General features: G+C 44.1%; 1 protein-coding gene across 5 annotated transcripts in view; it reads right to left on the bottom strand.

Moving 5' to 3' along the window:
- Positions 1 to 26,213, bottom strand: part of LOC129820836 (tensin-1-like) — a 310,756-nt gene that overhangs the window by 132,570 nt on the left and 151,973 nt on the right. Inside the window, exon 1 of one of the 5 annotated variants that reach the window (XM_055877856.1) lies at positions 21,479 to 21,893. The exons of the other annotated variants lie outside the window; for them this stretch is intronic. Coding sequence (XP_055733831.1) covers positions 21,479 to 21,499 — 21 coding nt within the window. The 5' untranslated portion in view covers positions 21,500 to 21,893. Of the gene's footprint in view, positions 1 to 21,478; positions 21,894 to 26,213 lie in introns of those variants that run through there. 5 annotated transcript variants of the gene reach the window in all.

Below are 26,213 nucleotides of genomic sequence, written 5' to 3' on the forward strand. Positions count from 1 at the left end.
GTTATGTGTGTTAGTTGGTCAGGACGTGAGGTTGGGTGGGCATTCTATGTTTTCTGTTTCTGTGTTGGTTTTGGGTTGCCTGGTATGGCTCTTAATTAGAGGCAGGTGTTTGGCGTTCCTCTAATTAAGAGTCATATTTAGGTAGGCGTTGTCACAGTGTTCGTTGTGGGTGATTGTCTTCCGTGTTTGTGTATGTCGTTGCACCACACGGGACTGTTTTCGGTTTGTTTTGTTCATCGTTGTTTTTGTGTAGCCTGTTTTCTCTATTCGTGCGTTCTTCTGGTTTCATGTAAGTTCGTCGTCTAGGTCTGTCTACACCGTTTGTTGTTTTGTTAGTTTATTCAAGTTCGTGTTTTTTCGTTAATAAATATGTGTTCAAACTCCACTGCGCCTTGGTTCGATAAATACTCCTCCTTTTCTGATGAAGAGAAGGAGGACCGCCGTTACACTCCCTTTGTTTACTGTTGTGCTATCATCAGATAATAGCATCTTATGCTTTCGCCGAAAAGCCTTTTTGAAATCTGACATGTTGGCTGGATTCACAACGAGTGTAGCTTTAATTTGGTATCTTACATGTGTGATTTAATGAAAGTTAGATTTTTATATCATGTTATTTGAATATGGCGCGCTGTATTTTCCCTGGCTATTGGCCGGTGGGACGTTTGTCCCACCAGCCCCAGAGAGGTTAAGCAGACCACCATAGTGCCTGTGCCCAAGAACACGAAGGTGACCTGCCTAAATGACTACCAACCAGTAGCACTCATGTCTGTAGCCATGAAGTGCTTCGAAAGGCTGGTCATGGCTCACATTAACACCATTATTCAAGAAACTCTAGACCCACTCCCATTTGCATACCGCCCCAACAGATCCACAGATGATGCAATCTCTATTGCACTCCACACTGCCCTTTCCCACCTGGACAAAAGGAACACCTATGTGAGAATGCTATTCATTGACTACAGCTGAGCGTTCAACACTATAGCGCCCGTAAAGCTCATCAATAAGCTAAGGACCCTGGGACTAAACACCTCCCTCTGCAACTGGATCCTGGACTTTCTGACGGGCCGCCCCAAGGTGGTAACGGTTGATATCAACACATCCGCTACGCTGCTCTTCAACACAGGGGCCCCTCAGGGGTGCGTGCTCAGTCCCCTCCTGTACTCCCTGTCCGGTCATGACTGCACGGCCAGGCACGACTCCAACACCATCATTAAGTTTGCCGATGAAACAACAGTGGTAGGCCTGATCACCAACAACGACGAGACAGCCTATAGGGAGGAGGTCCCTATAGGGAGGAGGTCCCTATAGGGAGGAGGTCCCTATAGGGAGGAGGTCAGAGCTTCAAGTTTCTTTGTGTCCACATCACCAACACACAAACATGGTCCAAGCACACCAAGACTGTCGTGAACAGGGCACAACAAAACCTATTCCCCCTAAGGAGACTGAAAAGATGTGTCCTGGATCCTCAGATCCTCAAAAGGTTCTACAGCTGCACCATCGAGAGCATCCTGACTGATTGCATCACTACCTGGTATGGAAACTGCTCGGCCTCCGACCGCAAGGCACATTGCTATGCGGATGACACTCAACTACTTCTCTCCCATCCCCCCTTCTGGCACCCAGGTGGTGACATGCATCTCTGCGTGCCTGGCAGATATCTCAACTTGGATGTCGGCCCACCACTTCAATCGCAACCTCGACAAGACGGAACTGCTCTTTCTACCGGGGAAGGCCTGACCACTCAAAGACCTCCCAGAGTGCAAAGAACCTTGCCGTGAGCCTGAACAAAATCCTGTCGTTCTCTGCAAACATCAACGCAGTGTCTTGCTCCTGCAGTTTCATGCTTTACAACATCTGTAGAGTACGACCCTACCTCACACAGGAAACGGTTGAGGTCCTAATCCAGGCGTTTGTCCTCTCCCGTCTGGACCACCGCAACTTGCTGTTGGCTGGGCTCCTAGCTTCCCCCTGAAGCTAGGATAGCAGAGTTCCTGCCCATCTTCCAAAAACATCTGAAACCCTACCTCTTCAAACAGTATCTTGTATAATCCTCCTCCTCACCTCTAACATTTTTTTTATTATAATAATAATACTGACTCTATTGATAGCTATGTTATTGAGGACAAATGTATTTTCTATGCCTGTGATATGTGGTTGTCCCACGTAGCTATCTTAAAATGAATGCAGTAACTGTAAGTCGCTCTGGATAAGAGTGTCTGCTAAATGACTAAAATGTAAAACGAAGAACCTGTTTGTCGTTACAATAAGTAATATGGCCAATCTGATTTATTGATTCAACAAAACAGTTTAGAATTGTTCGGTTTGGGTTGATGACTTGGGATAATGGCTTTGCATGCATTTATAATCCAGCAGCCTGAAGAGGTCAAAGAAAAGCTAAAATAAGCAATACTTTTTTCAGAAATTGATTGATTGTGGCAGTGTGACAGGTGATCTGCTACCATTACAATGTAATGAATCGATCGTGGTGGGGCAGATATATTTCCACAGTGGAAAGAAAAAGAGGGTGCATCACCCTTCAAACCTCTGGCACTGGCATAAACGCAAGGCCGCTCCTGAGTGCTTTAATGTTTATCCAGACCCAATACATCCGTGCATCTGGCAAGCCCTCGTAGAAATATTCAGCGTGAAAGTTAAATGTACTTGCCGTAACCAATAACAGAGGGCTTTCCGTAGTCGGCGTATTTGAGCGTGCCAAACTCTGCGTTAGTACAAAAATATTGGGTATAAACAATGGAGAGAGGAATGAAGTGGATCACTGGTCCAAGTGCCCGTGCCCATTCCCCCTTCAGAACATGCCGTCTGAGCGACAGCTATGCGTTCCTTTCTCTTTTTTCTTTCAGTGTGAAATGTGGAACATCTTCAGCTAACTGCCAAGCTCTGCTCCATCCCACACTGACTCCATAACACTGTTCCCTGTCTCAATAAAACACCTGTCGGTGCTTCGTAACATCTTTCACTACTTCATAATGCTATATAACATCTTTCACTACTTCATAATGCTATACAACATATTGCACTGCTTCATAATGCTATATAACATCTTTCACTGCCTCATAATGCAATTTAACACATTTTACTGCTTCATAATGCTTCGTAACATATTTCACTACTTCATAATGCAATTTAACACCTTTTACTACTTCATAATGCTATACAACATATTGCACTGCTTCATAATGCTATATAACATATTTCACTACTTCATAATGCTATATAACATATTTCACTGCTTCATAATGCTATATAACATATTTCACTACTTCATAATGCTATATAACATATTTCACTGCTTCATAATGCTATATAACATATTTCACTACTTCATAATGCTATATAACATATTTCACTACTTCATAATGCTATATAACATATTTCACTGCTTCATAATGCTATATAACATCTTTCACTACTTCATAATGCTATATAACATATTTCACTGCTTCATAATGCTATATAACGTCTTTCACTACTTCATAATGCTATATAACATCTTTCACTGCTTCATAATGCTATATAACATCTTTCACTACTTTATAATACTATATAACGTCTTTCACTACTTCATAATGCTATATAACATCTTTCACTGCTTCAAAATGCTATATAACATCTTTCACTGCTTCATAATGCTATATAACATCTTTCACTACTTCATAATGCTATATAACGTCTTTCACTACTTCATAATACTATATAACGTCTTTCACTACTTCATAATGCTATATAACGTCTTTCACTACTTCATAATGCTTTATAACATATCTCACTGATTCATAACATACCTTACTGCATTATAACATATCTCAGTGTTTCACAATGTCCAATAATGCTTTGTAATATCTCATCTTCAGTGCATCAATTTGAACTCAAAAGAGTATGTAATGAATATGACACTGAAGGGCCAGGTGAGGGGGTGAATGTGAACAAAATATCGCTGTCTGGAGAGAGAGAGAGCAAGAGTGTGATAGAGGGAGAGAGTGCAGCTGAAGGGAACAGGGGTGAAAGAGGGGGATGAAATGCAGCAGACTTTGACACTCTAAATCCCTACTATGTTCATCCTCCCTGGCGAGGAGTGGCCTGCTTGGTCTTCAACAGGACTGGAGTGGCCCACTGGGTCTTCAACAGGACTGGAGTGGCCTGCTTGGTCTTCAACAGGACTGGAGTGGACTGCTTGTTCTTCAACAGGACTGGATTGGCCTGCTTGGTCTTCCACAGGACTGGAGTGGCCTGCTTGGTCTTCCACAGGACTGGAGTAGCCTGCTTGGTCTTCAACAGGACTGGATTGGCCCGCTGGGTCTTCAACAGGACTGGAGTGGCCTGCTTGGTCTTCAACAGGACTGGAGTGGCCTGCTTGGTCTTCAACAGGACTGGAGTGGCCTGCTTGGTCTTCAACAGGACTGGAGTGGCCTGCTTGGTCTTCAACAGGACTGGATTGTTCCGCTGGGTCTTCAACAGGACTGGAGAGGCCTGCTTGGTCTTCAACAGGACTGGAGTGGCCCACTGGGTCTTCAACAGGACTGGAGAGGCCTGCTTGGTCTTCAACAGGACTGGATTGGCCTGCTTGGTCTTCAACAGGACTGGATTGGCCCGCAGGGTCTTCAACAGGACTGGATTGGCCCGCTTGGTCTTCAACAGGACTGGAGTGGCCCACTGGGTCTTCAACAGGACTGGAGAGGCCTGCTTGGTCTTCAACAGGACTGGATTGGCCCATAGGGTCTTCAACAGGACTGGATTGGCCCGCGGGGTCTTCAACACGACTGAATTGGCCCGCTGGGTCTTCAACAGGACTGGATTGGCCCGCTGGGTCTTCAACAGGACTGGATTGGCCTGCTTGGTCTTCAACAGGACTGGAGTGGCCCGCTTGGTCTTCAACAGGACTGGAGTGGTCCTCTGGGTCTTCAATAGGACTGGAGCGTCCCGCGGGGTCTTCAACACGACTGAATTGGCCCGCTGGGTCTTCAACAGGACTGGATTGGCCCGCTGGGTCTTCAACAGGACTGGATTGGCCTGCTTGGTCTTCAACAGGACTGGAGTAGCCCGCGGGGTCTTCAACAGGACTGGAGCGTCAAGCGGGGTCTTCAACAGGACTGGAGCGTCCAGCGGGGTCTTCAACAGGACTGGAGCGTCCAGCGGGGTCTTCAACAGGACTGGAGCGTCCCGCGGGGTCTTCAACAGGACTGGAGCGGCTCGCTGGGTCTTTAACAGAACTGGAGTGTCCAGCGTGGTCTTCAACACGACTGGAGCGTCCCGCGGGGTCTTCAACAGGACTGGAGCGTCCAGCTTGGTCTTCAACAGGACTGGAGCGCCCTGCGGGGTCTTCAACAGGACTGGAGCGTCCAGCAGGGTCTTCAACAGGACTGGAGCGGCTTGCTGGGTCTTCAACAGGACTGGAGCGTCCTGCGGGGTCTTCAACAGGACTGGAGCGGCCAGCTGGGTCTTCAACAGGACTGGAGCGTCCTGTGGGGTCTTCAACAGGACTGGAGCGGCCAGCTGGGTCTTCAACAGGACTGGATCAGCTCGCTGGGTCTTCAACAGGACCACCTGTTCATTCTCACTCCATCTTTGTTTGGCAGAGCTACTGTCACATGGCCGAGAGAAGCTATGCCTTCTTCCTTTTCTTACTGCTCACAGCGAGATCACACTTTTTCCAGAATCTTCAAGAGGAGGCAGAGAGAAGGATAGCAAGGAAGGATGACTGACCGAAGGAGTTGGCAAGACAGCAACAACTGATCTGGGACCAGGCTAAGAAGGCAGCACCACTACGGATAACATAGGGGAAGCAGTGATCCAAGTGAAAAGTTCATCTACAATCACCATGGAGACTCGGGTGTACAAGGGTAATAGATGAGTATCAATTAAACAGTACCAGAGTCACAAGTTATCTGAACAAGACGAAGCAATGGAAGAAAATAATGCCCATAAGGTATTAAAATGTAGTACACAGTATTGTATTCTAATGTATCATCACAGTCACAATATGTATAAGTACAGTCTGTAGAAAAATGAGTTAAACAAATTCTATATCAGTGTTGACATGGCACCATTAGGTAGAATTGTCTAGATTATTCACCTTTAGTTACTTTGTACTGACGTACAGTACTATTAATCCATTTGACTGGTGACTGCCTATTTCAAGTCCAGGAAGACGGGAGTTCTTTGCTCTCTCATGGAGCTGTGACAGGCTGAGACAGGCTAGAACGCATGGACAGGCAGTCTGGCTGGCATTTATCACATTAGTGGAGAAGAGTGATGGGGCTACAGAAAGCACGTTCGTGCGGCGGTGGGCTCGTTTGGTGCTTCAGGTCTGGAAGAAGATAATGGTGACGTGGCGACATCAGACTACATGACGCGCATCATGAGTTATCTATCTGTGGTGACTAAGAGGTCTGTGGTATGATAGATGGGTCTCTGTCTTTCTCTCTCCCTCATTTAGACATGAATGTGCCACACGACCAGCATATGCACGTATACATACACAGTACATGGTGAATAAGTACACACACAAACACATACAGACACTTATAACCACAATCTGTTTTGTGGCATAGAGGAACACATGATCCTCAGTGAACACGTCATTGGATTCACCAAAAATAGCTCATAGAGAGTTACCTTCGTCATCCTTGTGGTTGTCTCTTTACGGATGGTTTGCAGAAAACACAGAACACATGTATTCTACACAGACAAACATACACACGCACTCGGTCACACACATACATACATACAGACAGGCATGCAAACCCACCATAAATCATGCCTGCCTATACACTAAATGACTAACACTCTTATTGACTTCTTTATAACATGTTTGCTCCTGTCTGCCCCTGTACATATGTAGGATCTTAATTTGAACCAGTTTTCTACAATAGGAAAATAATTCTGCAACAAGAGGAAATGGAAATTATAATGAATGGACATTTTTATATGGGTTGATATAGTTTTTGTTAAGGGAAAATCATGTCTACAATGTCAAACTCCAGAATCCTTTTTAAACCTCAAATACACTGCATGTTTTAAATTCCCTGCATTGCTTGAAAGTTCTCCTGCAACAGGGTGATCAAATTAAGATCCTACATCTGTAGGTAAATCATAAAAATTGCATGACCTTGTAGCAAAAAGTGACAATACATTGCAGCGGAACGTGAGGGCAAGAGTTTAAGTCAACCTCATTTCTCTGTGCAAGATCAGTTCACTGCTGCCCTTCCGGATAGACAAACAGCTCCCCGATTTTAGTGCTGCCGGTCTGGATGTGGAATATCTGCAGCATGGAAGGATCCAGCACTGACATTTACATTACATTTAAGTCATTTAGCAGACGCTCTTATCCAGAGCGACTTACAAATTGGAAAGTTCATACATATTCATCCTGGTCCCACCATGGGAATTGAACCCTGGTCCCCCCGTGGGAATTGAACCCACAACCCTGGCGTTGCAAGCGCCATGCTCTACCAACTGAGCCACACGGGACCACACTGACCTGAGGTGAGGTGTCTCCTGCCTTTCTTCCACTCCTAATGTCCCTCCATCGAACAAGGCAGGGAAAGCAAACAAGTTTCTGCTAAAACCAATGAATCAGCTGGGACTTGCTTTCCATACACATTCCACAGGGAGACTGATAAAATATTTCACATAATGTTCAGGGAGTCGTCTGGAGTTTTTTGGAGGGAGTGGAGGGTTGGGGGATGCACATGCTGGCTGACGATGATGGTGATGCGTGGGATAGGGGCAAAGCATGAGTGTACCTTCCACCTTGCCTCCTATAACATTTGCTAGAGAGAGAGGGTGTGCCATGCTGGAGAACTTCTTCCATTCTACTGTTCAAGGCAACAGTTACAACACAGGTGTCTCTGGTAGATAGAACAGCTGCACTGCTATCAGTTAGTTATAAATACAACGCAAAGCAGGACATAGTGGGAGGTAGCCTAGCGGTTAAGAACGGTGGGCCAGTAAGTGAAAGGTTGTTGGTTTGAATCCCAGAGCCAACTAAGTGAAAAATCTGTTGATGTGCCCTTGAGCAAGGCACTTAATGCTAGTTCCTTCTGTAAGTCGCTCTGGATAAGAGCATCTGCTAAATGACTTAAATGTCAATGTAATAAACAGGGCACCTCCTCCATATCTGCCATGCAGACAAAATGATCGGTAACGGTATTAGGGTCTTGTATTTTGAACCAGTATGCTTGAATGTACAATAGGTTGGGTGTAAATTGACTACTGAGGTGGACATGGGCATTGTTCCACCTGTGTCAATTGTGAATTAATCTACACTCCGATCCATAACTGTACCCTGGGGATTAACATGGTAACCGGGATCCCGGGTCTGTCCCGGAAACACACTTCACAGTTACAGAATATTTTTAATGACAGGACCTGGGAACTGACTAAATGTTTCACCAATCTTGACACTAATGATCCATAATATACACAACATGCGCAGAAGCAGATTAGCAAAAAAAGAAAACAGTACATTATCCAAACAGGTTGTCACATGGAAGCCTTTAACCGAGCGTATTTACTTCACACAAAGTCGACATGAACACGCAGCCCGAATGCAGTTAATAAACCCTACAGGAAATCCCTACAGTCTAGCCTATTAAATAACATGTGCTTCTTTGAGCTGTAACTCTTCAGACAATTACAAATTTGATAGGCATCTCTGTCAGAGACATGAAGTCTGTTAACTGTTCAGAGAAGCATTAGGGAAAATTCTATCTTTTCCTGTGCTAAAGTCTCGGCTATCTTCCTATCTAGTCCCAATCTAGTCCTAATTTTATTTTCTGTAATCCACAGGAAGCATTATCAAAGCATGTCTCTTGCATGTCAAAATACCGCTATAACACCCCGTCCCCCCGTCCCCCCCGTCCCCCCCGTCCCGTCCCCCCCGTCCCCCATCTCATACTTTCTGCCCGTATGATAGCGGACTAAACTCCACTCCATTGTGAAGGAAGTATCTGATGACTCCACCAATGGAGTGGGGTTTAGTCCGGTAACGATATGAGCGCTTTGGTAGAGAACGTATGATCAACAAACGGTATGAAAGTAGATATGGATATTTATAAAACAGAGTGAGTCCCCGTTAAGATACCTTGATATTTAAACTATTTCCAGTCTTCATCTCCCCGTTATTCATGAGCTGATCTGTGTAATCATCACCTCCATTTAGCCAACTATAGGACATATTCTGTCATTTGTTTAAGTATTGTAAGTTATCTAGCAAGCTTAGCAACTTTGGTCATTTTAACTTTTGCTTGACTGCCATTACAAAGTTAGATTAAAACCTGTCTGGGACGGGGGTTCCGCTAGCGGAACTCCTCCCACATTCCACTGAAAAGGCAGAGCGCGAAATTCAAAAAAAATATTTTTTTTAAATATTTAACTTTCACACATTAACAAGTCCAATACAGCTAATGAAAGATACAGATCGTGTGAATCCAGCCAACATGTCCGATTTTTAAAATGTTTTACAGGGAAGACACAATATGTAAATCTATTAGCTAACCACCTTAGCAAAAGACACAATTTTTTCTTTGTCCACCAACACCACTAGCTATCACCAATTCGGCCAAATAAAGATATTGATAGCCACTAACCAAGAAAAAACCTCATCAGATGACAGTCTGATAACATATTTATGGTATAGGATAGGTTTTGTTAGAAAAATTTGCATATTTCAGGTATAAATCATAGTTTACAATTGCACCCACCATCACAACTCGACTAGAATAAATACAGAGAGCAACGTGTATTACCTAATTACTAATCATAAAACATTTCTTAAAAATACACAGCGTACACTAATTGAAAGACACAGATCCTGTGAATACAGACAATATTTCAGATTTTCTAAGTGTCTTACAGCGAAAACATAATAAATCGTTATATTAGCATAGCACATGTGCAAACATTACCCCAGCATTGATTCACAGCAAAAAGAGCGATAGCATTATCACCACCAAAATGTATAAATTTTTTCACTAACCTTCTCAGAATTCTTCAGATGACACTCCTGTAACATCATATTACAACATACATATAGAGTTTGTTCGAAAATGTGGATATTTAGCCACCAAAATCGTGGTTATACAATGAGAAAAGTAGCCGAGCTGGTCAGAAAATGCCGGGCGCCATATTAGACAGTGATCTAGTCTTATACATAAATACTCATAAACTTGACTAAAAAATACAGGGTGGACAGCGATTGATAGACAATTCAGTTCTTAATGCAATTGCTGAATTACATTTTTTAAATTATCCTTACTTTTCAATACATGTTGCGCCAAACGAAGCTACACCAAACAAAATGGCGGCATAAGCGTTTAACATTTTTCGACAGAAACACAATTTATCATAATAAATAGTTCTTACTATGAGCTGTTCTTCCATCAGAATCTTGGGCAATGAATCCTTTCTCCGGTCTAATCGTCTTTTGGTCGAAAGATGTCTTCTAGTCCTGTCAATGGCCACTAACGTTCACCATGCACTCGAAAAGTGTCCAGCTCCTCAAAGTGCATCACACAGGAATGCCATAAAATCGCCCTAAACGGATATAAATTGCTATAAAACGGTTCAAATTAACTACCTTATGATGTTTTTAACTCCTATAACGAGTAAAAACATGACCGGAGAAATATTACTGGCTAAACAACAGGTTGGAAGGAGGCACGTCCGACGACCGTCGTGCGTAAGGCGCAGAGACGAAAAGAAAGGTTCTTCCGGTCATTGGTGTTTTATACAGGCCCTGATTGCGCAATCGACTCCATTCAAAGCGTCACCCCTTACTGACATCTAGAGGAAGAGGTAGGCAGTGTTTGTATCCTCATAGCATTTACAGGGACTTTACAACTGACTTGGGAACAGGGGCCAAGAATTCTGGAATATCACTCCATGTCAGGGAAAGTGCTGTAGGATGAGTTCTGTTTCACTCAGAGACATAATTCCAACGGTTATAGAAACTAGAGAGTGTTTTCTATCCAATAATAATAATAATATGCATATTGTACGAGCAAGAATTGAGTAGGAAGCCGTTTAAAAAGGACACGTTTTCCAGAAAAAGTGACAACAGCACCCCCTGTCCTCATCAGGTTTTAATATACTCGTGGTGCGCACTATTGTCATGAGCGCCCTCAGTGTCGAGATACCCTACTGCTACAACGTGCTGAATTCATTGAAGAACATGATACACACTCTGAATTTAAGGAAAACCCTGGCATAGTGACCATATCTTGGTTTTAAAAGGGCATTTCCGATTTTTGCTGTATTTCACGGGACTCTCGGGATCAATATGAATTATTCCCGGTATGGAAACCTGTTGATTTAAAAATAAATATGACTCCCTACTGTACACCACCAACACAATGTTAAAGATACAACCTCAATGGGGTTCTCAGTCACTTTCAATAAGTGTAATGGTGCAGTCATGTAAACTGGGAACCATTTTGGACCGACAGTGTCCCAGGAGGGTCAAACAAGGCGGCAGATGACTCAGTGCTATGACGGTGGAGGGATGCGGTTGAAGAGACAAACTACAGCCTCCATTCTGACAGAACTGGCAAATGACAATTTTGCTGGAATCATCGGTGAGACAGGGACAATGTTACCCACTGCCGTAAATATATATACACAGGTGAAGTCGGAAGTTTACGTACACTTAGGTTGGAGTCATTAAAACTAGTTTTTCAACTAGTTTTCACTCCACAAATTTCTTATTAACAAACTATAGTTTTGGCAAGTCGGTTAGGATTCTACTTTGTGCATGACACAAGTAATTTTTCCAACAATTGTTGACAGACAGATTATTTCACTGTATCACAATTCCAGTGGGTCAGAAGTTTATATACACTAAGTTGACTGTGCCTTTAAACAGCTTGGAAAATTCCAGAAAATTATGTCATGGCTTTAGAAGCATCTGATAGACTAATTGACATAATTTGAGTCAATCGGAGGTCTACCTGTGGATGTATTTCAAGGCCTACCTTCAAACTGCTCCAAAACCGCCATAAAAAAGTCACACGGTGTGCAACTGCACATGGGGACAAAGATCGTAGTTTTTGGAGAAATGTCCTCTGGTCTGATGAAACAAAAATAGAACCATTTGGCCATTATGACCATCGTTATGTTTGGAGGAAAAAGGGGGAGGCTTGCAAGCCAAAGACACCATCCCAACCGTGAGGCACGGGGGTGGCAGCATCATGTTGTGGGGGTGCTTTGCTGCAGGAGGGACTGGTGCATTTCACAAAATAGATGGCATCATGAGGCAGGAAAATATGTGGCTATATTGAAGAAACATCTCAAGACATCAGTCAGGAAGTTAAAGCTTGGTCTCAAATGGGTCTTCCAAATGAACAATGACCCCAAGTATAATTCAAAAGTTGTGGAAAAATGGCTTAAGGACAACAAAGTCAAGGTATTGGAGTGGCCATCACAAAGCCCTGACCTCAATCCCATAGAAAATGTGTGGGCAGAACTGAAAAAGCGTGTGCGAGCAAGGAGACCTACAAACCTGACTCAGTTACACCAGCTCTGTGAGGAGGAATGGGCTAAAATTCACCCAACTTATTGTGGGAAGCTTGTGGAAGGCTACCTGAAAGGTTTCCCCAAGATAAACAATTTAAAGGCAATGCTACCAAATACTAATTGAGTGTATGTAAACTTCTGACCCACGGGGAATGTGATGAAAGAAATAAAAGCTGAAATAAATCATTCTCTCTACTATTATTCTGACATTTCACATTCTTAAAATAAAGTGGTGATTGTAACTGACCTAAGACAGGGAATTTTTACTAGAACTAAATGTCTGAAATTGTGAAAAACTGAGTTTAAATGTATTTGGGTAAGGTGTAAGTAAACTTCCGACTTCAAATTTATTTATTTTTTTAAAGTGAACAGAGGGGAGGAAACGGGGTCAAAGGTTGGGAAATCGAACAGAGGAGCAGAAACGGGGTCAAAAGATGTGAAAGTGAACAGAGGAGTGGAAACGGGTCTATTTGCTCCCCTTCCTTCACTCCCTTCGCTTTCCAACAGCAACCATGGGTCAATAAAGAACCATTATGCGAGTCATTTTGGAGAAATCAGTCATCAGTAATGGTCTGGGCCCAGTGTTCCCCATTAGGGGGTATTACAGGGGCCCTGCATGACCTTAGTCTTACGGTGCTGGCCTGGCACTAGACGTTGTTGGTGGAGGACCGAGATAATTTTTGGTCGCATGGTGCACCATGTGTGACTACAGTATAGAAACAGGATGAGGTTGAGCCCAGACACTGGTTTAGGACTGCTGTTGGCAATGGCAAAACCTACTCTCCTATCAAGTATACCAAAACACACATCTGTACAGCATACCAGATAACATGACTTTCAAATGCACAATTACGGTCGCTGTGGTTCATCTGTTTGAGTTACAGTACACCATTCTGGTGAAACGTAGAGCTGTGGTTCATCTGTTTGAGTTACAGTACACCATTCTGGTGAAACGTAGAGCTGTGGTTCATCTGTTTGAGTTACAGTACACCATTCTGGTGAAACGTAGAGCTGTGGTTCATCTGTTTGAGTTACAGTACACCACTCTGGTGAAACGTAGAGCTGTGGTTCATCTGTTTGAGTTACAGTACACCATTCTGGTGAAACGTAGAGCTGTGGTTCATCTGTTTGAGTTACAGTACACCATTCTGGTGAAACGTAGAGCTGTGGTTCATCTGTTTGAGTTACAGTACACCATTCTGGTGAAACGTAGAGCTGTGGTTCATCTGTTTGAGTTACAGTACACCATTCTGGTGAAACGTAGAGCTGTGGTTCATCTGTTTGAGTTACAGTACACCATTCTGGTGAAACGTAGAGCTGTGGCCACAGTCCATTACATGTTCAGTACCTTTTCATAGACTCCTGAATGGGCATATGTTGGTCACGGCTGGCTTTCACTGTTTAACTGGCAACACTCATCATGACCTACTCTAAGGGTACTTTGTCATGAGATGTTCTGACCCTCTGTCGGGTGACAACTGAAGGGGTCACGGTTCACTATGTTCAAAATAACACTCATTCTCCTTAACAAACTTTCCTGTGGGTTGGGCAACAGTTAACAGCATGAGCTGATCTCCTTCAAATATATGGGGCCCTGCCCTCGAAGACATTATTCATCTTGCTAAAAGCCAGACTGTAAACCACTTACCATTGACACATGTAATAGTAGAGCACTAATGTGTGCCCTTAAAGCAATGTTGAATGGGATGGAGTGCATAATGAAACTGGTTGTGTTCTTGAATAAACTGGGCACAGAAAACTGTCTGTTGTCCCGTCGTTTCTTGTCTCTCTCTCTCAAGCATGCTACACATATTAACACATTGGAACCCTACAGTTAGCATGCTAGCATATTAACACCTTGGAATCCTACAGTTAGCATGCTACACATATTAACACCTTGGAACCCTACAGTTAGCATGCTAGCATATTAACACCTTGGAATCCTACAGTTAGCATGCTAGCATATTAACACCTTGGAATCCTACAGTTAGCATGCTAGCATATTAACACCTTGGAACCCTACAGTTAGCATGCTACACATATTAACACCTTGGAACCCTACAGTTAGCATGCTAGCATATTAACACCTTGGTCAATGTGTGAGTTCCCCATCTGATGCTCTGAATCTCACTCTGGTGGTCCTGGAGAGAAGAATATCTTGAACTCATTTAAGAGGACATGCATGACCTCCATACGGATAGGCATGACTGTCTCTATGTCTCTAGGAAGAGGCTTAGATTTAAATCTGTAACTATGTGGGGCCCAGGTGTCAACTCGTGACAGAAGCAGGTAGGTATTTGTACCTGTAAACCAATCCCAGTTTATCGGGCTTATCACTCTAAAGTGCTGGGACATGTCTTTTTTTAACTCCTTCCCGATCATAACAAGCTTATGTTTCAGATGATTTACATAACGTTGAAAAGTAGCATTGTGTTCTGTAGAGACAATAAAATTATGAAGTGATTGTTTTTTTCTTCCTGAGCACAATTCAAACGCACCCACACACACACACACACTGTCCCAAAACATATAAGGCTGACATGATTAGCTATCACATACAGTGCACTCACACAGAACCTGTACTTATGCGTGTCATCAAAGAACACCTTGTATCACAGCACCTTGTAAAGTTGTAGACTAGAAGAGGGGAAGAACACGGCGGGAGGGGAGGAACACGCTGCAGGAATGTAAACAGTGGTCCCGCACAAGACATCATGTTCCTGTTTTAAACATACAGTGGGATGGTCTATGATTAACGCTGCTTCTCCTGATTGCAGTGTGTGTGTGTGTGTGTGTGTGTGTGTGTGTGTGTGTGTGTGTGTGTGTGTGTGTGTGTGTGTGTGTGTGTGTGTGTGTGTGTGTGTGTGTGTGTGTGTGTGTGTGTGTGTGTGTGTGTGTGTGTGTGTGTGTGTGTGTGTGTGTGTGTGTGTGTGGGAGATTTGAGAGTGAGTGTGTGTGTTTTTGTTGTTCCGTGAAAATGTCTGCCATGTCCTAAAACCACAGTCACTGTATAAGACCAGTTTAGAATGTAAATCATATAAGAAGTCTCGCTCTCTCTCTCTCTCTCTCTCAATTCACTTCAATTTCAGTGGCTTTATTGGCATGGGAAACGTGTTAACATTGCCAAAGCAAATGAGGTAGATAATATACAAAAGTGAAATAAACAATAAAAATGAACAGTAAACATTACACATACAGAAGTCTCTCTCTCTCTGTCTCTCTCTCTCTCTCTCTGTCTCTGTCTCTGTCTCTCTCTCTCTCTCTCTCTCTGTCACTCTCTCTCTCTCTCTCTCATTGTGATTTAAGAGCATTTTAAATGTCCAGTTCCACCATGTCTCTCCCCCCAGGAGGATTTTGACAGAGCAATGCTTTGTACTGTGTGGTCAAGGAATGTTGCTTGATGAATGTCTGTCTAAAAATTGCACATTCTGGAACTTCGGGGCTATCAATGTTCTTCTAGACATGGATCACCCTGCTTTTCTTACTCTCTTTACATTTAGACACCTCGTTGTATTGCTGCCTCTTTCTTCTGGACATTTAGCATGTCACTCAGCCCATTGTTCACATATTATATGATTTTAGACAGGTTTGCTTACATTTGCAGTCATACTAACAACTGAGCATGATACACACACACCCACACACACCCACACACACCCACCCACCCACCCACCCACCCACCCACCCACACACACACACACACACACTCCCACACACGCACGCACGCACGCACACGCACACACACGCACTCCCACCCGCACGCACGCACGCGCGTGTGTGTGTGTGTGTGTGTGTGTGTGTGTGTGTGGGTGTGTGTGGGTGGGAGTGTGTGTGTGTGTGTGTGTGTGTGTGTGTGTGTGTGTGTGTGTGTGTGTGTGTGTGTGTGTGTGGGTGGGTGGGTGGGTGGGTGGGTGTGTGTGGGTGTGTGTGTGTGTGTGTGTGTGTGTGTGTGTGTGTGTGTGTGTGTGGGTGGGTGGGTGGGTGGGTGTGTGTGTGTGTGTGGGTGGGAGTGTGTGTGTGCGTGCGTGAGTGCGTGCGTGCGTGCGGGCGGGCGGGCGGGTGGGAGTGCGTGTGTGTGCGTGTGCGTGCGTGTGTGTGTGTGTGTGTGTGGGTGTGTGTGTATCCTGCTCAGTTGTTAGTATGACTGCAAATGTAAGCAAACCTGTCTAAAATCATATAATATGTGAACAATGGGCTGAGTGACATGCTAAATGTCCAGAAGAAAGAGGCAGCAATACAACGAGGTGTCTAAATGTAAAGAGAGTAAGAAAAGCAGGGTGATCCATGTCTAGAAGAACATTGATAGCCCCGAAGTTCCAGAATGTGCAATTTTTAGACAGACATTCATCAAGCAACATTCCTTGACCACACAGTACAAAGCATTGCTCTGTCAAAATCCTCCTGGGGGGAGAGACATGGTGGAACTGGACATTTAAAATGCTCTTAAATCACAATGAGAGAGAGAGAGAGAGAGTGACAGAGAGAGAGAGAGAGAGAGACAGAGACAGAGACAGAGACAGAGAGAGAGAGAGACAGAGAGACAGAGAGAGAGAGACTTCTGTATGTGTAATGTTTACTGTTCATTTTTATTGTTTATTTCACTTTTGTATATTATTTACCTCATTTGCTTTGGCAATGTTAACACGTTTCCCATGCCAATAAAGCCCCTTGAATTGAAGTGAATTGAGAGAGAGAGAGAGAGAGAGAGAGAGAGAGAGAGAGAGAGAGAGAGAGAGAGAGAGCGAGACTTCTTATATGATTTACATTCTAAACTGGTCTTATACAGTGACTGTGGTTTTAGGACATGGCAGACATTTTCACGGAACAACAAAAACACACACACTCACTCTCAAATCTCCCACACACACACACACACACACACACACACACACACACACACACACACACACACACACACACACACACACACACACACACACACACACACACACACACACACACACACACACACACACACACACACAATGATAGTCTAGTTGTCTTTACCTCAGTATATGAGCACACATACTGCTAATTTCCCCACAAGCTCCAAACTCTCGGAGAAATACCCTCTATGCGGCAGGTAGCCTAGTGGTTAGAGTGTTGGGCCAGTAACTGAAAGGTTGCAAGATCAAATCCCTGAGCTGACAAGGTAAAAATCTGTTGTTCTGCCCCTGAACAAGGCAGTTAACCCACTGTTCCTAGGCCTTCAATGTAAAAAATGATTTGTTCTTAACTGACTTGCCTAGTAACTTTTTTGATAAAAATGGTTTCTCCCTACTCTTTCCCCCAAATTGGAATTGAATCTGCTGTAACAGCCCAATGTTCCCAAACTGCAGTTAGTTTGTCACGGTTGACATGTACTGTAGTAGCTGTGTTTATTAACGGTCAGGGAGCAGGGTCAAAGTCTGGAACGTCAGCGGTTGCATGGACACACACACGGCTATCCTTATAAAAATGCTATTTGCTGGGCTTTTGAGTATATTTAGATTGAAGGAGATTGACACGCTGCTGCTACTGTCTATTAGCTATCCTGTTGCCTAGTCACTTTACCCCTACCTATATGCACATATCTCAATTACAGTGCTTAAAATATTCAGACCCCTTTACTTTTTCCACATTTTGTTACATTAAAAGCCTTATTATAAAATGGATTAATTTGTTTTTTCCCTGATCAATCTACAATAGAAATGTTGGCAACATTTAAAAAAAAAATGAAATATCACATTAAAATAATGATTCAGACCCTTTACTCAGTACTTTGTTGAAGCACCTTTGGCAGAGTCTATAACCTCGAGTCTTCTTGGGTATGACGCTGCAAGCCTGGCACACCTGTATTTGGGGAGTTTCTCCCATTCTTCTCTGCAGATCCTCTCAAGCTCTGTCAGGTTGGATGCGGAACATCCAGGTTGGATGGGGAACATCACTGCACAGCTATTTTCAGGACTCTCCAGAAATGAGAGATGTTTGATCGGGTTCAAGTCCAGGCTCTGGCTCAGCCACTCAAGAAAAGTCAGAGAGTAGTCCTGTTGGAAGGTGAACCTTCGCCCCCAGTCTGAGGTCCTGGGCGTTCTGGAGCAGGTTTTCATTAAGGATCTCTCTGTACTTTACTTCGTTCATCTTTCCCTCGATCCTGACTAGTCTCCCAGCCGCTGAAAAACCTATCCAAAGCATGATGCTGTCACCACCATGCTTCACCATAGGGCTGGTGTCAAGTTTTCTCCAGACGTGACGCTTTACATTCAGGCTAGAGTTCAATGTTGGTTTAATCAGACCAGAGAATCTCGTTTCTCATGGTCTGAAAGTCCTGTAGGTGTCTTTTGGCAAACTCCAAGTGGACAGTTGTGCCTTTTACTGAGGAGTGGCTTCCATCTGGCCACTTTACCATAAAGGCCTGATTCGTAGAGTGCTGCAGAGATGGCTGTTATTCTGGAAGGTTTTCCCATCTCCACAGAGAAACTCTGGAGCTCTGTCAGAGTGAACATCTGGTTCTTGGTCACCTCCCTGACCAAGGCCCTTCTCTCCCGATTGCTCAGTTTGGCCAGGCGGTCAGCTCTAGGAAGAGTCTTGGTGGTTCCAAACTTCCATTTAAGAATGATGGAGGCCACTGTTTTCTTGGAGACCTTCAATGCTGCAGACCTTTATTGGTACCATTCCCCAGATCTGTGCCTCGATACAATCCTGTCTTGGAGCTCTACGGACAATTCCTTCGACAGCCATGGTTTGCTTTCTGCTCTGACATGCACTGTCAACTGTGGGATCTTATATAGACAGGTGTTTGCCTTTCCAAATCATTCCCAATCAATTGAATTTACCACAGGTGGACTCCAAACAAGTTGTAGAAACATCTCAAGGATGATCAATGGAAACAGGATGCACCTGAGCTCAATTTCGAGTCTCATAGCAAAGGGTCTGAATCGTTATGGAAATACGATATTTCTGTTATTTATTTTTAATACATTGGCAAAAAAATAAATAATGTTTTCGCTTTGTCATTATGGGTTATTGTGTGTAGATTGATGAGGATTTATATTTTTTATCAATGTGGAAAAAGTCAAGCGGTCTGAAAAGTTTCCGAATGCACAGTACCTCGTACCCCTGCACATGGACTCAGTACTGGTACCCCGTGTATATAACCAAGTTATCATTACTCATTGTGTATTTATTCCTTGTGTTCTAATGTTTATTTTTTCTCTCTGTGGTGTTGGGAAGGGCCGTCAGTAAGCATTTCACTGTTAGTCTACATGTGTTGTTACAAAGCAGGTGACAATTAAGATTTGATTGGATGTGTCATTATGAATGATATGGACCCACAACTAGTGTATGTGGAGCCTCTGTCAGAAGGGAAGGAAGACATGGACAGAGACGGACAGAGACGGACAGAGACGGACAGAGATGGACAGAGACGGACAGACACGGACAGAGACGGACAGAGACGGACAGAGATAGGGGTGCAGAGAAAAGACAGTAGGGCAGCTCATGCAGACTACAGACAGAGGCAGTAGGGCAGCTCATGCAGACTACAGACAGAGGCAGTAGGGCAGCTCATGCAGACTACAGACATAGGCAGTAGGGCAGCTCATGCAGACTACAGACAGAGGCAGTAGGGCAGCTCATGCAGACTACCGACAGAGGCAGTAGGGCAGCTCATGCAGACTACAGACAGAGACAGTAGGGCAGCTCATGCAGACTACAGACAGAGACAGTAGGGCAGCTCATGCAGACTACAGACAGAGGCAGTAGGGCAGCTCATGCAGACTACAGACAGAGAGAGTAGGGCAGCTCATGCAGACTACAGACAGAGACAGTAGGGCAGCTCATGGAGACTACAGACAGAGGCAGTAGGGCAGCTCATGCAGACTACAGACAGATACAGTAGGGCAGCTCATGCAGACTACAGACAGAGATGTGTGCAGGTAAGAGGCAGTAGGGCAGCACATGCAGACTACAGACAGAGACAGTACGGCAGCTCATGCAGCCAAGACACACACACACACACACAAACATCCCTCAAGGGGAACATCTATTGTCTGCTACTTCTAGCCACATTTGTCATTCTTGTCAGAGACACAAACACACACACACACACACAAACACGAAGGTAGACTGACATTGTTCAGCGTTTTGATGTTCAAATACACATACACACACACACACACACACACACACAGCCGTGGAGGGTAGCACATCTATTGTTGTGTGTTTAGCTGGCGTCTTCTCAGTGCGTTCAGGCTCATTAGTTACAGTAGAGAGGGACAGCGCCACTACTGTCCCCTCAGCCAGCCACGGCATCTGGGCCACATGTCACAATGCATGTTAACACACAAGACAAGAGGTGCAGCATAGCCCACACACTTCTCTCTCGCTCCGACACACACACACACACACACACACACACACACACATACACACACACACACAGAGTTCCCGCAGTAAAGTAAACAAAAGCCTTTTTATTTCCTGAGAACAAGCTCTGAACAGTCTGACAACAAAGGACCAACCAGAGCATGTTAAATTACACTATGATACTACTAAACTAACTATTGTCCACTACAGAAAGCTCTTCTTCTATTTTACTTACACACACTCCTGTTCCCTTCTGGTTCTGTCACACACACACACACACACACACACACACACACACACACACACACACACACACACACACACACACACACACACACACACACACACACACACACACACACACACACACACACGCACACGCACACGCACACACACACACGCGCACACACACACTTACTTAGTTTTTGCTGTGCCGTTACACAGAACAAGCCAACCCAGTGTGTCACTGACAGGGGTTAGCGTTCTATTCACCGCTGGAGTAGCACAACCTAGACCGGAGACGACCCAGCTCAAATTCCAGACACAAGTACCGTCAGACAAACTCTCAGAGAGGAGCGTGGGACCAGCCTGTTCTCCTTACCTGGTACACAGCCGTAGCCATCCTCTCGCTCTCCCTCTCTTTCACACGTTCCTTATTTTAGCTGTCTCTGTAATTACTGCGGCATCGTCCTTTCTTTGAGAGTGCAGAGAGGCAGAGAACTGCTTGCATGCGCAACAGAAGGGGTAATCCAAACACTTCCTACCTAGGCTAGAGAGCTTGTGGATGTATGTGTGTGTGTGTGTTTGAGAGAGAGAAAGAGAGGGTGTGTTTTTTCGGCTCCACGCTTTTTGTTCCTCTCTCACCCCTTCGCCAGAAAATGAACATAAAAATGTCTCAAGTCTCTTTATATGGTCAAGATCCGCGAAGAGGGCCAAAGAGTGAGCCCTAACAACCAATAACTGCAACAGCGCACTGCAGCACCCAGCACTGGAAGATTGGGAAAGTCTGACTGCAGGCTATTACTACTGCCCCTCCTCTCCCTCTCTCTCTCTCTCTCTCTCTCTCCTTCCCTCCCTCTCTCCTTCCCTCCCTCTCTCCTTCCCTCCCTCTCTCCTTCCCTCCCTCTCTCCTTCCCTCCCTCTCTCCTTCCCTCCCTCTCTCCTTCGGTCCTTTCTCTCGACCTATTGTTGTTATCAGGTTACAGGTTAAATATGAGTTGACATGTTCTCTCTCTCTCTCACACACACACCCCCACACACACCTCCACACACACACACACACACACACACACACACACACACACACACACACACACACACACACACACACACACACACACACACACACACACACACACACACACACACACACACACACACACACACACACACACACACACACACACACACACACACATTCACAGACATAGACATAGACACAGTCACACACACACACGCACACATAAACATAAACATACACACAAACACAGACAGAGAGAAAGTGATTCCATTCAGTATAGCATATTCTCACTGGCAGAACAGTTGTCAGTCTCCAACGTGTTATGTAAAAGTACATTGAAATCTCTGTTAATTGAAACTGAGAAGTTCCAGAAAAGCTTGACTACACTTTAAAACAATAGTTTCCTACTTTGATCTAATGATACTAGAACTGAGTTTGAGATGGAAACAGACTTTAACCTACAAAAAAGAATCACATCATTCACATTTAAGGTAGGGCTTTTTTCAATTTAGACAAAAATACACATGAAATGTGTGACAATTATGTACAGATTTAAGTTATCATACAGATGAAGACGATCTGAGCTTACCTTGTCAGCTCGGGGATTCAATCCAGCAACCTTTCGGTCACTAGTCCAACGCCCTAACCACTAGGCTACCTGCCAACCCACTTATGCTGTAGTAGCTGCCATTCCCTATGGTGACAATGACATCTTATTTCCCATCATCTCACGGCATAATTGACAATTACCAGAAAGAGTTGTTGAATTTCAAAAGCTACCACTTATACGCCGTATATGGAACACATTTAGAAACATACAATTACACTGTGTTCCGCATGGAACGATTGACAAACTACTTTGAAGTCGGGTCTAAATAATTACATGGAGGCACATTCATAGTAACACCTACAGTAGGCTAAGAGTTCATCTGCAGTTGTGTTCACCAGATGTTTGTTGTGTGACAAGGAGTAAAAATGAGTCGGAAGGAAGGAAGGTGGAGTGGATGGGTGAGTGGGTGGAGGGAGGGAGGACGCAATGCCTTGTTGTATTAGCAACAAAACAAAACAAATTGGTGGTTTACGTCTGTTGGCTAGCAAACACCACACAGCGTACGGCAAAGTAAATGAGTGGACGAGACTAAATGAGTCTGGGAACTTCCCTGGTTTTTAAGGAGTGACCCAGCTGGCACATAACGTTCTGAGAAGCATATGTTTGGTGAGAGCGTGGTTGTCCTGTGGTTATTTTACAAACAACCTTCCCCCAACGTTCTGGGAATGTTGCAGGATAGTTGCTTGGCTTTGGAACATTCTCAGCACATCGATTTGTTATTCATTTAACAGAACCTGCCCCTAAAAGTTCAATCACGGTTACATTTCATTAAAATGTTGGCAACGTTCTAGGAACCTTCTCCAACTGGTTTGACATTGGGAATGTTTTCAAATAGTTCAGAGAACATTAAGAAACAACATTCTTATGTAGGAATTTCAGTATCTTCCGCACAATGTTTCGTACAGGTTTACTCATGATTCTATTTAAAGTCATCCTCTGAAATGGTTACAAGAACGTTAAGAAACAATGTTCTTCAGTGGGAATTTCAGTATCTTCCGCACAACGTTTCGTACAGGTTTACTCATGATTCTATTTAAAGTCATCCTCTGAAATGGTTACAAGAACGTTAAGAAACAATGTTCTTCTGTGGGAATTTCAGTATCTTCCGCACAACGTTTCCTGCAGGTTCCCTCATGGTTCTATATAATATTTATTGGCATTTTTTAAAAACAATTTAACAATCATCAGCAAAATACGACACAGATAATGCCCCGTTATTCCCCCCACCTACACAAAACAGCAAGCTACAAAGGAGCACATCACGCAAAACAATTCCCTCCCCAAACCATGAACACCTCCTTCCCTCCCCTCTACCGGTATAAGCTTCAATGATTAAACAATAAATAAAACAACTAAACAGATAGACCTTCACATTCAATGCTAGAAAATGTATTATTCAACACAAAAACAAATAATAATAATAATACATTAATGAAGAAAATAATAATAATGAACCAGTTATGGTGACTCTAGAAACTGCTGAAAGTCCCCCCCAGATATCAGTCAATTCAAGGGGTTTATTATGTAAATTGTAGATGGAATATAGGAAGTTAGTTGTTTAAGCCTCATCTGCTCAAAAATACAATTGACAACTGTGTACCGTTTTCAAGGGATTGTTAAATAAATGTTTACTTTGTTGTAATACACTACATATACACCCCTTCAAATTAGTTGATTTGGCTATTTCAGCCACACCATTGCTGATAGGTGTATAATATCGAGCACACCGCCATGCAATCTCCTTAGACAAACATTGTCAGTAGAATGGCCTTACTGAAGAGCTCAGTGACTTTCAACGTGGCACCGTCATAGGATGCCACCTTTCCAACAAATCAGTTCATCAAATTTCTGCCCTGCTAGAGCTGCCCCGGTCAACTGTAAGTGCTGTTATTGTGAAGTTGAAACTTCTGGGATTAACAACGGCTCAGCCGCGAAGTGGTAAGCCACACAATCTCACAGAACGAAACCGGTGAGAATCATTGGACTCTGGAGCCGTGGAAACAGGTTCTTTGGAGTGATGAATCACGCTTCACCATCTGGCAGTCGGACGGAGGAATCTGGGTTATGGCAGATGCCAGAAGAACGCTACCTGCCCCACTGTAAAGTTTGGTGGAGGAGGAATAATGGTCTGGGGCTGTTTTTCATGGTTCGGGCCCCTTGGTTCCATTGAAGGGAAATCTTAACGCTACAGCAGACAATGACATTCTAGATAATTCTGTGCTTCCAACTTTCTGGCAACAGTTTGGGGAAGGACCTTTCCTGTTTCAGCATGACAATGCCCCTGTGCACAAAGCGAGGTCCATACAGAAATGGTTTGTCAACATCGGTGTGGAAGAACTTGACTGGCCTGATCTCAACCCCATCGAGGACCTTTGGGGTGAATTGGAATGCCGACTGCGAGCCAAGCATAATTGCCCAACATCAGTGCCCGACCTCACTAATGCTCTTGTAGCTGAATTGAAGCAAGTGCCCCCAGCAATGTTTTATTGTACCTTTATTTAACTAGGCAAGTCAGTTAAGAACAAATTCTTAATTTCAATAACAGCCAAGGAACAGTGGGTTAACTGCCTTGTTCCAACAGTGGAGGCTGTTTATAGCAGCAAAGGGGGACCAACTTCATAATAATGCCCATGATTTTGGAATGAGATGTTTGACTTTTGGCCACGGAGTGTATTCAGACACCCCTTAAAGGGAAATGGAAAGGATAGAAAAGTGATTTATTCTGTGTGTGCTACATGACACACACATATACAGTTGAGTGTTACTGAAAAGTTGGGTCACACCGCGGTATTGGCAGAGCTCTACTATCTACCAGTCGTTGTCTCCAAAAAAGGTACAAGGTTGAAAAAAACAAACCTACAAATGAACACGAGAGGCTGGAAGAAGCATTGGGTCAGCTGTAGTTGATCAGAACGTGATGGCAGACAGAGAGACAGACAGGCAGGCAGACAGATGGAGAGAGATTCTGGGCAAGGACACGGGACACAGCTGTCTCTGTTTTAAGGCAGAGTCTCCTGAGGCTGACTCAGGGTTTCTCAACAACAGCACCAGTCCCTCGGTGGAACATCTGAACAACGCCCAGGCAACGCTAGCTTGACACAGCAAGTGGATATCAACACCAGGGTCACATTGTACAGTACATGATTCAGTCCTGTCTCAGGACGGTTGCGTAAGCGGAATTAGATCAGATCAGACTCTACTCAGGCTCTGAGAGATAAACACTTTCAGGATCCACCTGTATCAACGTCTGGTGAAGTTATCACCTTTTAATAATTCTGAAGATCTCTCTCTCTCTCTCTCTCTCTCTCTCTCTCTCTCTCTCTCTCTCTCTCTCTCTCTCTCTCTCTCTCTCTCTCTCTCTCTCTCTCTCTCTCAGGGTGTGTCAAAGCATGCTGTGTTTCATCCCCCTCTTTCACCCATTTCCTCACTCTTTGTCTCCTTTCCACACCTCTGCCAAGCACTCTCTCTCTCTCCCCCCTTCTCTCT

The sequence above is a fragment of the Salvelinus fontinalis genome, chromosome 23 (genome assembly GCF_029448725.1).
Source record: "Salvelinus fontinalis isolate EN_2023a chromosome 23, ASM2944872v1, whole genome shotgun sequence".
Classification (NCBI taxonomy): Eukaryota; Metazoa; Chordata; class Actinopteri; order Salmoniformes; family Salmonidae; genus Salvelinus; species Salvelinus fontinalis.